This window comes from Spinacia oleracea, chromosome 4, assembly GCF_020520425.1.
Source record: "Spinacia oleracea cultivar Varoflay chromosome 4, BTI_SOV_V1, whole genome shotgun sequence".
Taxonomy (NCBI): domain Eukaryota; kingdom Viridiplantae; phylum Streptophyta; class Magnoliopsida; order Caryophyllales; family Amaranthaceae; genus Spinacia; species Spinacia oleracea.
The window spans coordinates 183,103,219-183,120,081 of record NC_079490.1 but is presented as its reverse complement, the minus strand read 5'-3'; the positions used below and the strand labels follow the sequence as shown (position 1 = coordinate 183,120,081).

The 16,863-nt window shown below is 35.6% G+C and overlaps 1 protein-coding gene across 1 annotated transcript; it reads left to right on the top strand.

Annotated features, from left to right (window-relative positions):
- The first annotated feature begins 1,223 nt into the window (after nucleotides 1-1,223).
- On the top strand, nucleotides 1,224-10,929 carry LOC110783739 (ras-related protein YPT3). The gene is made up of 2 exons (XM_021988106.2): nucleotides 1,224-1,615; nucleotides 10,189-10,929. Exons 1-2 carry the CDS (start codon nucleotides 1,395-1,397, stop codon nucleotides 10,619-10,621), a joined length of 654 nt encoding a protein of 217 aa, XP_021843798.1. The 5' UTR covers nucleotides 1,224-1,394; the 3' UTR covers nucleotides 10,622-10,929.
- The last annotated feature ends 5,934 nt before the right edge of the window (nucleotides 10,930-16,863 follow it).

Below are 16,863 nucleotides of genomic sequence, written 5' to 3'. Positions count from 1 at the left end.
CTGAAACTGATGGCTGCTCCACCAATGTGTACAATTCTACAAAAGAATAAAAAACATATGTTAGTATTTTACTAAGTTAATTAACCAAATAAACTAGAATAAAATGCAACGGAATCTATAGATTAATTGACTCATTTTGAACAATCGGTCAATTAGTAATAAAGAGATATATTGATATAATCAAACCCGATTTAAGTTGGCTAACTACTAACTAGTGTTAGAAACTGTTTCTTTTTCCCGTATTTACATTAGTTCCCATTTGGAAGCACATCTTTAGATGTGTATTGTATTCAGAATCTTTAAATGTGCTAGTTGAATCGTAATTTCTAAATTGCAAAGAAAACAACAGTCGATTAATTAAATAAATAGGAAATTCAGTTTACACAACCATCGACATCATCATTAACACATCAGAACATTCCCATAAGTCATAACACATAAATTCACCAAATTAAAACTAAAACACTAGAAAACAGAGCAAACTTTACATAATTAGAGAAAAAGGCGATTATTCAGCCAGAAAAGTCAAATGCAAACTAAAGGATTTAACAATTACCCGATCAATTGTGTGGTGTGCGATGTCTGGTGGTCGGAGATAGGAAACCAGACGTGAGACGTTGCCGTGAAGTTGTGAGAGATAAGAGGGTCGGACGCGCGCCGGTGTGAGGTGAGTGTCTCGCCGGCGAGAGATGAGACTGAAGAGAGCCTAGAACTCCAGAAGGCCAGGAGAGTCAGGAGACTAGAAGAGAGAGAAGGTGAGAGGATTTGAAGTGCGGCGTGAGGGATGAGAATATGAGATAATTTTGAGTTTTAGGGCAAAGAGTTTATTTGGTTTGACCCTGAAAAATAAAAATAGTGATTCTTTCGGATCTTCAAATCGGATATCCGATATCCGATATTTCGATATCTGCTAATTTTTCGGATATCGGATATCCGAATTTTTCAAAAATCAATATCCGTATCCGATTCGATATCCGATAGTATCCGATCCGAAATTGATTTCGGATCGGATATCCAAAAAAATCGGATAGGATGCGGATTGGGTATTCGGATTTTCGGATTTTCAGATAGTTTTGCTCAGCCCTAATATAAAGGAGACAAAATAAGTCGAATAGAAGTGACGCTTTCTTTAAAATCTCAATCCCCGATAAACAAAAAGCCCAATTTAAACAGAGAAAATAAAGGGCAAAAAGGGGGAGAAGGGCACTTGCATGATTGCATCACCCACAAATATCACACACTAGTGACTATCGTCAACAAGCAATTCCCAATTTTTCCCACTACTCAACTCTTTTTTTCTCTCTCCTCATTTCCCAATCAAATTCTGGGCAAACCCCGTCAATCTCAAACGGTCGAATTTGCGAAAAACTTCCCCATTTTTCCCAGAAAAAGAAATGGCAGGATACAAAGCAGATGATGATTACGATTACCTGTTTAAGCTTGTTTTAATTGGAGATTCAGGTGTGGGTAAATCAAATTTGTTGTCAAGGTTTACAAAAAATGAGTTTAATCTGGAGTCTAAGTCGACTATTGGGGTCGAATTTGCTACTAGGAGCTTGACAATTGAAAACAAGGTCATCAAAGCTCAGATTTGGGACACTGCCGGCCAAGAGAGGTATAAATCATAAACCCCCTTTTTCTCTCTCGTAATTTTCTTATTGTTAATTAGGTTATTATGTATGTGATAGTAGTTTATAGTGAAGTTTTGCGGAGAATCTTGTGTTATAAATTTATAATATCGTGGTATTAGGGATTTTGTGAATTATTACTAATTTGGATTGTTTGTATGACATGGGATTTACTGTTTGGCTGATATTTTGATGAAATTGTGATGTATTAAGCTATGATTGATGATCTGTAGGTTTTATACCTTTTTTTTTATCGTGGGTTTATTGTGGATTGAGGTGAAGACTATTTGCTTGAACGAATTAGCGGGCATTTTGGTGTTTGATTGGTTGTGTTATAGAACTTATAGAGTAGGATAGCATGCCCTGCCACTGGCAAGATGACGCTCATGAATTGAAAACCAGAAGAAAATCAATCTTGGGTTTTTATTTCTCTGTGTTTCAAGCACACTAGCCTAGGGATATACTTCGTATGTTGTTCTTTTTGGCATGTATATTTTAGTTTTGGACAATTACCATGTTAAAGGAACTGTTATACTTATGCAATAAGGTTTGTTTCGTTGTCAGCTGCTGATTACGACATTACTTTGCAGAGGTTTTCATCTTATAAAGGGATATGTAGTTGGAAGAGTATTACGTAATACAGGTTTTCATCTTATAGCTTACTTGTGGACTCGGACGCTCAGTTAATGCTATGTTGTATTATTGTTGATGAAGATCAATAGCCCTTGTTTCCATAGTGGCTATAATATAACGCTCATGAAACGGTCATGTTGCCTGGTAATGTTGTGGTGCTAAACATGTGAATGTTTATTCATAGATGAAGAAACTAATAAGGATAATGTAGGTTTGGGCTACTTGGGCTCTGCTCTGTTTGACTTATTTCAGACAAAATAAGTTCAGATAATGTAAGTTCAGAAAAATTTAAGTTTTTTTTCATACATTTTCACTGATAAATAAGTTTATTTCAGATAAAATTCAGATAATATATGTTCGGATAAAATAAGTCGAATAGGACGGAGCCTTATTCTAAAATAAGAGCAAGTTTGAATATAGTTGCCAAAAGTGCATCTGACTGTCCGAAGCACTTTTAGGTCGAGATGCATAGAAGTAATAGCCTCATTCCATTACAGGACCCTGAGCTGAGTGAGAATGGGCAGGTGCATTGAGTATATGCTTCGCGTTTCCTTCAATGAGTCGCCAGGCTCATGAGATCTAGTTGGGGGGAGAGAGAGGCTTGGGTGTGAAGAGAAGCTGCTTTTGATCTCTTCTCTACATTCAAGAATGCCTTCTTCTTGTCCAAATAGCTACTCATCTAGTTTTCCTGAAACCCTCTGCTCTATTTTAAGCTTCCAGCAATCCTGCTCCCTATCTCCCTTGCCAACTCCTATAACCAACCCTAGGAGCATATCCCAGTAACTTTGTTTTATCAACTCCTAAAACCAACTCCTATAACCGATGTAGGCATTTTATTAACTAGGAAATTGATGACCGTAGAAGAAGAAACGCATTAGTATTCTTTATGTGGTTAAAAAAAGATAGGCAGAGTCATCAATTACTTATATCTTGCAACTAGTACAGGTCATTCTAACCGTCGCTGATGAAACTTTTGAATGCCATAATGTTCAGTTAAATTAATTAAATATGGATCTCACTAATTGAATATTGTAATTTGTAAGTGAATTACATGATTGAGATTTATTTTTATTTTTCAACCAAATTCAAATGGTTGAAGTTATTCTATTTTGAATCGGCTTAGGTCCCTTCCCTCCTTTTGCCCATATTTCTTTTCAGATTGGGTGAGTATAGCTGCACCCACACCCTAATAAGTTTGACAAACTTTCTGGACTATCAAACATAGCAAGCCTCTTTAAGTGTATCTCGTTTTCTCCCCAAGACTTCTTGTGCCTTGGAGTGCCCTGGAAAACCAAGGTAGGGAAGGAAGAATTTTTAATTTATGGGTCAAATTTTGTTTGCTGTATGAAGAGTCAAATGTTCAGTAAATTTTGACAAATTTAAATGTCTTGGGTTGTGAAAGGAAATCTGGAGAACAATTATTCCATTCTTTTGACTTGTGAGATCACAGTAGTGGCTTTGCGAAGATGAAATGCATGAATAGCTTTGTGGTAGAATGCCAATACAATGATGGATTGTCCTTGGAGACCTTACCCATAAATGGATTTGGGAACATACACAGATGGTCTGTAACCTCTGTATTCTTATATGCTGCTGTTTGTCAAGGATAGTTTACATTTTTTTCCATTAACGTAGAAAAATAAGGTACCCGAGCTATAGCTTGCGATGATAGGAACACACCTCTCATGGGTCATATTACATAATTTGTGCAAATTAAAGATCTGATGTTGTTGGAGCCCATTCAATGTTTGGTGAACATTGTATTCCGATGCATCTTTAGCGATCTCTGGCACAATTTATACTAATCGGTGGTAACATCGTGTACATTAGACCTCTCTAGGCACTGTAGGTTAAATCCTAACTATTTGGTGGTAAGTGATTGCACAAACTGCAATGTTCTATTGGTGGTTGCTTGGGTTATAAGAAAAGTTAGTTCTAAATTGTACCACCTAAAGGGTTGTAGGGTGTAAGTGATAGCACAAACTGAAATATCCTATTGATGATTGCTTAGAATAAAGGAAAATACGTGCTAGAATACTAGATTGTACTACTCAAGTGTAGAGCTGAGTAATTTTAGGGTATTGTTTATTGTACTAGCTTGTAGTTGCAAATTCTTCCTAAGGCTTCTTGAAGAACAATTCAGCTCTTCTTTTCATGGATATGCTTGTTATAACATTGAGATACAGCTCAGGACTCAGGAGGCATTAAGTTAGTGGTTACTGCACCAAGTTCTCAGTAAGAAGCATGCTTTAATTATGTTTTGCTAGTTTTCTCTTCTGCATAAAGATGCTTGTAATACTTTAATATTTCAGTTACAACACCCTTTTGGTAGAGGATAATAAATGACGATAGTTGTTATGAGTTTATATGTAATTTTGCAAAGGAAGTGTATGCCAATGTCCATCAAAGAATTCATGGTACAATCAGTTGTACTATGTACGCGGTACAAACAAGGCTATATATTTGCTCATTTGCTCAATTGCTCAATTAGGGACGCAGTTTCTAATTTGGAGCTTTTCAAATTGGGCAAATAAACAGAGTGTAGCTTTGGTTTTACAGTACAACCGGTTGTACAATAAAATTGCCCAATGTCCATGGTTATATTCAATTCTATTCGTAAAAAAGGGTTTTGCTTTATATGTTTTCATTGTCACTCATTATTAAGAGGTGGTATGGAATGATAATGGATATTTTAGAAGAAAAAGACATACTTAGAGGTCGGGGAAGATTTCCTTTGATATTTCTTGAGACTTTCCTTGGAAAATTACATACAAATTTATTTCTGTTACCGGAACTTATACCTCCTACCAAACAGGCAGTCAGGCAGCAAGAGTCCTGAACTTTTTAATATACAATTGTAGCACGTGATGACGTGACATCAATTTTAGGTGTTTCTTGTCTTTCTTCTCATGGCTCTGTCCTTGCGTACATATCGTTTTTTATTGTGCTGTTCGTTACCTTCTTCTTTTCCTTCTCCTAGTTGCTAGGATGCTTGCTCTTCCCATAGCTTTGGTTTGTACTAGTAGAACTGTTCTATAAGCAATATAGAGGTCTGGAAAATGAATTACCATGTCAAAGTCAAAATGGGAAGGACCATTGTGGAAATCGCTTACCTGCTTATATAGGTAACCATAAAAATTGCATCTAGTACTAGAAACATCCAAGATGTCAAATTACGGGGGACAACCTATATTTGTATTAAAATTGTCATAGGGTGGCAAGTGGCAACAATAGTCAATAATGACAGTAGTGTGGCTGTGGCAGAATAGACAGTGTGAATGGAAAATAAGGCGTACTAGCTTCAAGTGGTAGTGTGGTCATCAATTAAATTATGGTAAAGGGTTTGTGATATCGACAGTCTATCCTATCCTTATTACTACACTCATCACGCTGTAGCTATGAGAGGTCTGTAACAAGCAAGTGAACCAACAATCAATAATGTCATTAGCACTTTAGCAGAGGGTGAGAATGGAGGATGAGTCTAAATTTGTGGTTTTGTGCTACAGTATAGAAAGGATCACCTGGGCACTAAGGCGTAAAGGGTCAACCACTTTTTCTTGTCTAGCAAAGGAGATTTCTACTAGGCACACAATCCTTTGTTTTTCTCAATTTCATTTAAAAGTTTTTCTAGGGCTATATTACTTAATAGAAATTATATTGATCCCCAATGCCTTAGTATGCCTTGAGCCTTTTTGTGTTGATGCTACAAACATTAAGTAAACTCAGCCTGCTATCCCAATCCATTAGCTATCAACCAATGCTGATTTCCTAGGGCTATATTACTTAATAGAGATTATAAAAGTAGGAAGAAATGCCGCTTAGTTGCGTGACTGGTAGCACTGATAGCTTTTTCTTAGGCAGTAATCCTCACCTGTGGCCCTATGGGTTTGAATTTGAAAGGTAACCTGATAGCTTTATTGGAATGATGTTGTGATGAATCGGCAATGCTTCTACTAAGCCTCTGCCACATGCACACAAATGCGCACAAAATATCAAAAGAGAAAGGATACAAGGAGAAAACAGTCCCACCTAATCCCTTACTTTTGGAAATGTTATAGAAGAGTTTTGTGTTAAAAGTAGCTGTTAAAATGTTGCTGCTGTATAGAAACTTTGTCTCTTTCATTTGGAGTACTGGGGTCTTTATTGGTTTTAAGGGAAGTAGAGTATGAGTTTGATATGTCTTGGAAGATTTTTAAATATTGTACTTTCGTGTTTGGAAATATTCTTGGTTTATTGCATGACAGTAAGTAAGGTTCGTAGTGAGTATGATAATTAAAAGTCAGCTACTAGTTTAAGGTGTTGCCGAGGTTTTGACCAGGCGCGTGTTTAACAAGTTTCCAGAATGATTTGTAAACAATTAATAAAAATCTAATGTGTTGTTTATCATAGTACTTGTATTATTTATCATTTATCTGTTTCTTGCCTTTAGAGTAGTTTGAACTACATTTCGAACAAGTTTTTAGCAGATGACTTAAAGGTTAAATATTTTTTTAGAGTGCTAGTATGATTTGTATTCAAATTTTTGCTTTAATCTACTGAATGGTTTGATGTACTGAAGTTGTGTGGTATTATAGGATAGTTGGATTCAGGATCTACTGTTGTATTGTATTGTGTTTCTAAACAAAGAATTCTAGTTGCCTACTAATATTCATAAAATATTAGCTATTTACCACCTTTAGTATCTTATAGGCAAGTCCTAGTTTTTCAATCCATATGCACAGTGCTACCTTTGTTATGATCCTATGAACGTTAACATATGTGTCAGAATTCAAGCTATGCATTTAGCCATTTATGGATCTGTTTAAATATACACATTGACCTAGCTAGTTTGAGATAATAATTTAAGAATCTCTCTTGAGGGGTTTTATTATTTTAATGGATTTTATCACTCGAAAAATTCTTTGCGGTTTTCCATGAGGTTTTCTCAGCCTCGGCGAATAGGTTTGGCATTGGTGCATCCTCAACTGCAACATTTGGGTACTGTTAGAACTATTCCTTACATCCCATTATGTTCAATCCTATTTTCTTTTTTGGTTTATCTCTACCCTAAAAAGTTGTAATACTTGGTTAAGTTAATGTAGTTCACTTGAGTTTTAGCAATTTGAGGATTTCTAGGATACCATCGGGTATACGGGTTAAGACGTTAAGTTGTTAAGATGTATATTTGAGGGACTTGTACTTAATTGCCTTCTGAATGCCATTAGGATGGCTTTTAACAATTGGTGATACTCATGTATATTGGGGATGACTTTTTCTTGTTGATATTGTGACTTATTTATGTTCATGAGCGACCTTTCATCCATTTTATACAATACACTGGTCCACTGTTACCTGATTCGCTAGTATGAGACTGGATACTGGTTCGTAATTTGCTTCCTAATTTGCTAAATTAGACTAACTTCATGTTATAATTCGCTTTTATGGTTCGCGGTTCTTGGGATGATTAGAGAATTAGCTAACGTTGCACTGGTCTCATATGAGAATTCCTTAGTATCCGAACTTGTGAGTAATGAAAGATGATAAGATACTCTAGAGAAAATTGCTATTACTATGAGTTGGATATGGAGTCGATGATGACAAATACAGCAAGGTGCTGGGAAAATATACGTAAGAGACTAAGAGCCATGTGAACATAAAACAAAAAGCATTGTTACAAACATCAAAACAGGAAAAATTACTAGGTTGATTTTACTAGGCTGATTTTAGCCCTTGTGCTGCTCCAACTATTGGAGCTCTAAAAACAATGGTTTATTGATGATGGGGAATTGGTAAACGAAACCCATCATGGTTTCATGTGTGGAGTCTGTGGACATGGAACAGGCATTCTTGCTAGAGAGGAGGTTGCAAATTTGAGCTGATGTCCGTGCTTGTCTATCAAGAAAATGCCTTCTACGTTCTATAGATGCTCATTTTGGGTTTGGGGAGGGTGTTATGAGTTGTTTCTCTGGGATAAAGAGTTTGTCTTGTCAAAACTTTGTACTTGTGATTGAAAATAAATGGGTGGGTATGAAGAGTGGATAAATTCTCAGATTAGAGTGGCTAAATGTCTTGATTATCCATTATTTTCTTTTTATATACAAGTATCCCTCCTTTCGCGGGGTAGACTAATGCATAAATTTTATCCTATTATATGTCTTATAGGGTTGAGTACGGGTTGGGTATCCAATATTGAGTATCTGTAATATTTCAGATCGAATTACAGGTTGAAGGCTTAGAAGTCTAAACATTAACACTGTTGTTTCAATACATTTAAGGCTTAACAGTAACGGACTTAAAACTTCGCCATAATAAGCGACTTGTTAGGTCCACTAGGATACTTGAAGAAACAGATGAATGGATATGATTTTGGGAAAGAGAAATAAAGAACAAGGGGAAATGAGTATACATGTCTAAAAAGAAATATTAAGGGAAAATCATGGCTTTGCTTACCAAGGTCTATCTGGGCATCGTGGTTTTGCTGGAGTAGCTTGGCGGTAGACGAGTTTGATGTTGTTAAGGCGTTGATGGCTTTCATTTAGTTGGGGGATAAATAGATGATTGGACTTGTAAGAAAGGGGAGGAGGAACTGAGGAAGATAAGGACGTACAGAGAAGAGAGGAGTAGAGGACAGCAAATGTTAAAATCAAAAAAGAAAAGTACATGGTAACGGAGATGGGAGAGGGGGTAATGCAGTTATCGAGATGAGAGAGGGAGATGACACTGGAAACTGAACAAATTTCTGCCTTTAATGTAGTACCTACCCATCGAACCCAGAGCCTACTATTCTTATGGGCTAAAAGCCCACAGAAACTGGGCAAAAGCTGCCTCATTCCACTCTCCATATCTCTGACATTCCAAACTCGAGTCACTCTATGCATACAGAGAGTATGCCAAGAGACGGGCATTTTTTAGAGGAGATTATATCCCCAGTCCATAATGACACCCTGCAGAAACCTTGAATTTCTCTAATAGCTTTCTTTGGCAATACAAAAATTTGACACATCTTGTAGGCCATTTATTTGGTTGATATTGAGATTATATCCCCAGTCCATAATGACACCCTGCAGAAACCTTGAATTTCTCTAATAGCTTTCTTTGGCAACACAAAAATTTGACACATCTTGTAGGCCATTTATTTGGTTGATATTGCCTTTTTATATCTCCACAGTTTAGGGTGGGATAACTGTTGAAACTCTGCACCAAAAGGGGAGGGGGAGGTGGGATTAACTCCTTTACACGGAGACACGTCCTACTATATTCAACAGTCTGAAAATTTTCTACCACAGAGGTCCCTGGTTCACTTTCTGAAAATGTTTACTGTGTGAATTGTTGCAAAAGCTTCAGTTGATCAAATATCCACCAAATTAATTCCTACAACTAATAATACTTGGAACAATGTATTTCGCTGACGGGATTTATCGTTATCGTTGTAAAATAATCAGTCTTGATTATACTCTTCATTTCCTGCTTGTAGCTTTTGCTTCATTCACACAAATTGTTCAGACTCAGTAATGGACTAAATATGCAAATGATAATGTTATAATAGGAGTGAGTTATACCCACCTTCTCTTTTTGCATTTTGGTTTCTGATATGAGTATAACTTCAGGGAAAGCATCTCAAACAAAAAGTAGCTGCAGACCCTCAGCTCTATTGGGTTTAATTAAAATTGATTGATGGCAGCCTCTCGTTCGTATCAGTTACAGAGTATAAGTTACCACAAGGTCGTGATGGGAAAAGAAGTCTGCTGGTCATTTTACTTAATACTTCTATGGTTTTCACCTATTGGCTGTTGATAGCATATGTATTTTAGACATGTCACCAGTACCGTGTATACTGCTTTTGGGTTCCCTTTCTATTATTACCATGTTATGAGTAAATCAAATCTGTATTTTTCTACTTTGTTGATGACAGAATCGGACCTCTCTGTTGTTGTTGTTGTTGAAATAGGTACCGTGCCATAACCAGTGCTTACTATCGAGGAGCAGTTGGAGCTTTGCTTGTGTATGATGTCACCAGGAAAGCTACATTTGAGAATGCTGCAAGGTGGCTGAGAGAACTACGGGATCACACTGATCCAAATGTTGTAGTCATGCTGATTGGTAATAAGTCAGATCTTCGGCATCTGGTAGCTGTTACTACTGATGAAGGGAAGGCTTTTGCTGAGCAAGAGGGTCTTGTTTTCATGGAGACTTCTGCGCTTGAGGCAACTAATGTGGAACTAGCTTTCACTGAGGTTCTTACTCAGATTCATCGTATTGTCAGTAAGAAGGCAGTCGAGGCTGGTGATGCTTCTGCATCGGCTGTTCCATCTCAGGGAGAGAGTATAAATATCAAAAATGAAACCTCAGCTTGGAAGAAAATAGGCTGCTGCTCAAACTAGCTAGTTGCTTACTCAGTCTTTGCTTGCTGCTATACCTTTTTGGTTCCCTGGGAAAATTCCTAACTGGTTGAACTTTCTGCATATCATTCTGTTCCTCGAAACAAAACAAAAAAAAAGTATAGGGATTTTCAATGTCTATATATTAGTAATGCTCACACATTTAGTAGAATCTATTTTCAAGTATTTCTTGCATGGGTTTGATTGACAAGGCTTCTTTATGTTCAGAATTGTCATTAGAAGGTCACTTGAATGATAGCAACAGTTACCGAACCTGCATTTCTATAGCACATACCATAAGTTCTGGTCTACGTTTAACATTTATTTCGTGTTTTTACTGCGATTTTGGATGGTTAACACTGTGGTCTGTGAACATGCCAACAATTCTATCCCTTCCCAGAGTTTACTGTGGGCTATATTACTGCGATTTTGGATGGTTAAAACAGGTGATCTAGATTATTGAATTTTTTTTAATTCAAATGAGAAGAGATTAAACAAACTTAGGGAGGGTGGATTATTTAATCATGTGCATACTTAAGTTGTTTACTTAAGCTTCAAAGACAAGGATCCTGTCCAAAAAGATGAGCAAGGACTTTATTAAGCCGGATTCAAATTGTTCTTCTCTTTGCGACAAAGCACTAGACGACACCTATGAATGTATGGAGATAGTTCCTAAATACATAATTTCAAGACCCATAACAAGTTCCTCTCGTTTTCAAAAGGTCGAGGATGAAAATTCAATACCTCCCTCGACATTACATCTTGAAGTCATTAATTACATTGAGGAAGTGTTCTCCCCTAGTTACTTTTCAGATATCTCAAAGTCGGATCAAAAGAGATAGCTCAGTTGGTTAGAGCTTTCATCCCGTTTCCAGGTGATCCTGGGATCGATTCTCATCCCTGTCCTTATGGCTCATTTGCACCCAAAAAAAAAAAAAAGTCGGATCAAAAGAACTACTAAGTGTTTTTAAAGTCTATTTTCTTATGAATGTTAAGATTTGCAATGTCAATTGAAGGAAAACCCCAATTTATTTTGGGACCTTAATTATTAAATTTAGCAATTTGGGGATTGTTGTAATTATAGGTGAAGTTTCGATGTAGCCATGTAGTTATTTGTTGTGGCTAACTTAGTTAGCTTAGAGTTTTAATAGCCCTAGTTTACCATCGAATGTACAATTTCCCTCTCTATTCCACCTTTGTCTTGCTACTGCACTCATAAACATAAATTTTGCTATGTAGTTTTTGGATTTGATAGCCCGAGGTGGTGGAACTTTATTTGGTGCCAAAAGCATACGTTGATCTTCCTTAGTAAGATAAAATCATTTTTCGTCTATATGAACTACATTATGCATATCATAATATGTGGGGTTTGTGGTGTGTGTACATGGCATGATGAAGTTTAAACAATAAGAAATTCTTGCTCTTTTCTTATGTTCAGTCAAACTTGGCTTCAAAGGGTTGGTGTGTGGCTCGAGTTTTCCTTGCTTCATGTGCCTATGCACCGTTGAGACAACCAGATTCAACTGCTTTCCCAAGGATCTATGTTGTCCTATTTTTTATTTCTATTTCTGTAATTTTATGTGCTGGAATTGGAGTGTTTTTAGCTCCACATTTGTTTTTGTAGTAACTCTCATATTGAATTGATTTTTGTGCTTGAACATCAGCAACTGCCTTGTGCCATATTTTGCTGATGGTTTTGGGGATGTAGTTGAATTTTAGGGATGCTGCAAGAAATGAGCTCTATGAAAGATCATCAAACGTCGTCCTACGTTCAAGAAGTTGGATGATAAGCTGCTTTTTGGCCACGTTTACTCTAGGCTCACGATGACCAATTGACCATGTTCCGAAGGTGGAGTCTTTGCCACCTGGTCTAAACCAGATGCTAGCACTAGCTGACTTGAACATGGATCTAAAGCCATTGTTAATTTGTTAGGCAAGAATATAAACAGCAACCTTGATTTTTTTTTTTTTAAATAACAGTAGCCGTAGGAGAGAATTTGGTATATTTTCATAGTGGTTGTTATATTAAATGTGAAGGAAAATTCCTTTAAATATGGCAACTATTTTTGTGTAAGACTGTCTTATCGAAAAGACCACTTTAATGGCTTAACTAATTGGTTATATTGCATAATTAATTAGTTTCATTGCATAACTAATTAGTTTCAATGCCTAACTTATATAATACCAAAGTGGTATTTTGTGTAAGACCGCCTTATATAAAAGTTTATATAAATATGGAGTACTTTTTTTTTTTTTTTTAAGGTAAGAAGAAGGGACCCTACTGAACCAGCACATAGCACAGGTTAACCATCCCAGCTTCGCAGGTCTTCGCTTGAGCCACTCCCAAGCATATTGCAGTTGATGGGGCTCGAACTTGTAACCTCCAAGTCACAAGGTGAGTTCCCCACCAACTACGCCGACTTATGTTGGTAATAAATATGTATGGAGTACTTGGTTGGAAGTATATGAACTACAGTGGACCGCCACTTTTTTTTTTACTAAATTGTTGAAAATGGACTGCCTCTTTTTCACAAAAAATCCAATTTTGGGACCACACTTCAATTTATTTTAATCACACACTCCCTCTCTCCCTTATCAACTTAATTGAAGAGACCCAAATATACCCAGCGCCAGTTATTTATATTATTTCTTGGTCTTTAGATCTACAGTGTATTGGAATATCAATGCGGAACAGAGGGAGTACATACTATTTCCTCCGTTTTTTATTGTTGTATCCGTTTCCATTTTAAGCGTTTTATATTGTTGTATCCATTTAGAATCTATTCTATTTTTGGACATACATTTTATCCTAAAATACCCTTACATTTCTATTTAATTACCAAAATACCTAAAGATTCTACCCATATTCCCACCTAATTTTCCCCACCCATAATATTTAATTCTTTTCCCTTTCCCATATACCCACTCTCTCACCTCCTTTATCACCCATCATTATCACTCCTCTCTCTTACCTTATTTCTTTATTATTTTCTCACTCTTTTATTTATTATAATCTGTTACCTCCAATCATTTCTCTTACACCCAGTCATTACACTTATACTCATACAAATCAAGATTCCAATTTTCTTAAAACCACCCCAGATTTCAAATGGATACATCAAAAAGAAATGGATGGAGTAATATTTTTCATATACCAGCAAAAGAATATGGTCAACATGAATTATGTGAATTATTAAAAGTCAAATGGTGCAAATAATCTAGGATAGAGAGAGTTATAAAATACTCTTTCCGTCTCGGAATACTCAAAACGGTTTAACCGGCGCAAAGTTTAATGCATTGTAATTGACTTATTATTTAATTATATGGTAGTTGGTAGTGAGGTATTTTTAATATAGGTAATGTGATGTGTGACAAACTTTTAAAGGGGTAAGGGGGTGGGGGTGGAGGTGGGTCATTGGGTAAGTGAGAAATTGATATAATATTAATAAAAATTTCCATTCGTAGAAACGTTGCAAGTAATCCGGGACGTTTTTATAAGGAAAATGTTCGAGTATTCTGGGACGGAGGGAGTATGTAGAAAGTTACCAAATGTAGAAGTGATGCATTTAAAAAAGACACCCAAAAAAGACAAGTGATTCATTTATAAAAACGGAGAGAGTACTCCAAATATAAACATGTGCTACAGCCTAGAGGAGGACCAAACTCCAGTAATACTCCATCTGTATTTATTTAAGGGATACACTTGTCTTTTCCGGTCGTATTTATTTAAGAGATATACTTGCCATGTTTAGTAACTTATCAACCCCGCTATCTAATTAAATAATCTATCTACACCCCACCCCCACCCCTCATCCCCTAAAATGGCATGGTCCCCACTTGTTTTACTTATTAAAATATCTACTCAACCCCACTTGTTTGATTACTTTATTTCATTCAATTCATTTTCTTAATACTCGTGCCCGAAGTGTATTTCTTAAATAAATACGGAGGGAGTATTAATAAAATGTATGGCTATAATTATTTATACAATAATTTAGTAGTGGATTAGACAAATGGAAAAAAAAATACCCACTAATAATAGGGAGTAGTGGAACTACAAGCCACATTAGCTTTATTAATAAATTTGTAATGTTTATTAATGGTGGTCTATCTCTCCATAATTTTTTTTAAAATTAATGGTGGGTTATTTACCCAGTTGGTAGATGTAGTCCTTTGATATGATATCAAAAATTTCTGTAACAATGTTGGTTTCTAGTTTTTGGTTTTGTAAGTTGTATGATTTAAACTGAATCATGAACTCAATATAGTCATACTTATAGTAATCATATTGATTTTGAGGAAATTACTTTTTGTGGTTTTCATATTTTGGTTTAATTTTGGAAAAAAGAGAAAATTGGAAATAAAAAATGATATCAAACATGCCATTAGTTGTTTTTTTTAATTACGAACGAAAATCAGGTAGACAATCTAACATACAAGGATTTTTAGACAATAATAATGAGATTGAAGATGACAATAAAACACGTGCTAATATCCTCGTACGAAGTATTATCCAAGTCCCAGTTTCAAGCACATGAAAATATGCCTCATGATCAATTTTACCAATTTAGTAGGTAAATTCACGTAATTGACCATTGAAATAAAATATACTTCGTATGTCCTAGTTGGGACTACCCTTAGGTATTCAAAGTTGGGACAATTTATAGATGGTTAGTGGAGCCCTTAGTGTTAATTTGTCTTTTTTTTTTTCTCTGCGCATTATTTAGTAGAAGGGAATTGAAAAGAAGAAGAGAAATTTAGCACATGACATATGTTCAGTATAACTAAAATTGTCTTGACAGCGGTAAATATTGCATTAGAAAAATCATTGTCCGATAGAGCGTAATTAATCAGGTGATGATTCACAATTTCGATGCTTAAACGGTTAAACCCGATCTAGCCTTTTCTTCAAAAGTATTTCTTCCTTATCGGTTGTGTAAAAGATTGATTTTGGGTAAAAGACGAAGAAGGAAGAAGAAGGGAGGAGGAAGAATTGTGGAAATAAGGGAGGGAAAATAAAAGAAAACGAAAAAATGGGCCCGACTAACAAAAAAAAAACATGTTCAGTTTCTATTAAGTGGTGGTAACTTTAAAAGTTTGTCACCTTTCAAGATGGTAATTTTAAAACGCAAGTACTAAATGCAGGTAAAAAAACCCCTAAATGCATAACCAGTTAATGGAACTTAAAATCCTAAAAGACCAAAGTACATTTTTCTTCAAACCCAAGATCCATTCACGTCTCTTCTTCGTTTCTTTTTGCTGGGTTCTTTTCACCCACTAACCAAAGAACTCTCACATGCTGAATCAATCAATTTCCCTCCTTGTTAAGTGGTTTGTTGTTTAAGGAAATCCCTTCTATGTAAAACTTACACCGCCAGGTTGTTAAGTTCTCCGAAAAAAGCATCCGGAAGGTGATCAAGAGCTCCACCGGCAGTTAGCTATTAGCTCCAGAAATATTTTCCTGCGGTATATCAAGTGTTTCGGTAGTTCTTATGCGCATGTAATTGATCAATTCCAACTACCATTATGCGAAAGATTTGTTGCGTAATAATATGTATTGTAGGTCATTGAGTGCTTCGTCATCAATGTCCATCAATTTGAAGAAATAAGGTGAAAGTCGAAGGTTTATGGGGTTAGTAATTTACAAGACAATAAACATTAAAAAAAGTGAAAAAGTTAAAACAAGGCTAATTAAGGATGAATGTAATTTTACTGATATTATATTAACTAGGTTAGGTCCCGTGCAACGCACGGATGAGACTAAAAAATATTTTTTCTGTTCTGAATAATTTATTTAAACGAAGTTTTTAATAAAATAAAATCATTTTTTACCAATAAATGTTGGTAAAAATCAGAGAAAATTATTAATTTATTTGGATTGTAAAGTGATTAGTGCGATTTTAAGAGTTTAGCGTTTCGACAAAAATACTTAAGTTGGGAAAATATAAGAAAAAAACTTATCAGACAATTATTATATATCAGTTTCTTTTAGAATTGAATAATATCCGTAACGTACAATAACCATACCCGTACCTTCTATCTATCCAAATTTTTGGCTATGGTATTGATTTGATAACCATATCAATAATACCCTATTTTCTATATTTGGGTATACAACATGCTTTCAGGTTTATAAGTAATTTTGTTGGACCTACTTTTTAACACTTGTTTTACATAAAATAAAAAATAAATAATTGTTTTTTGTTTGGGTATGGTCGTATAGTAACACATTTCAGTGTAATTTG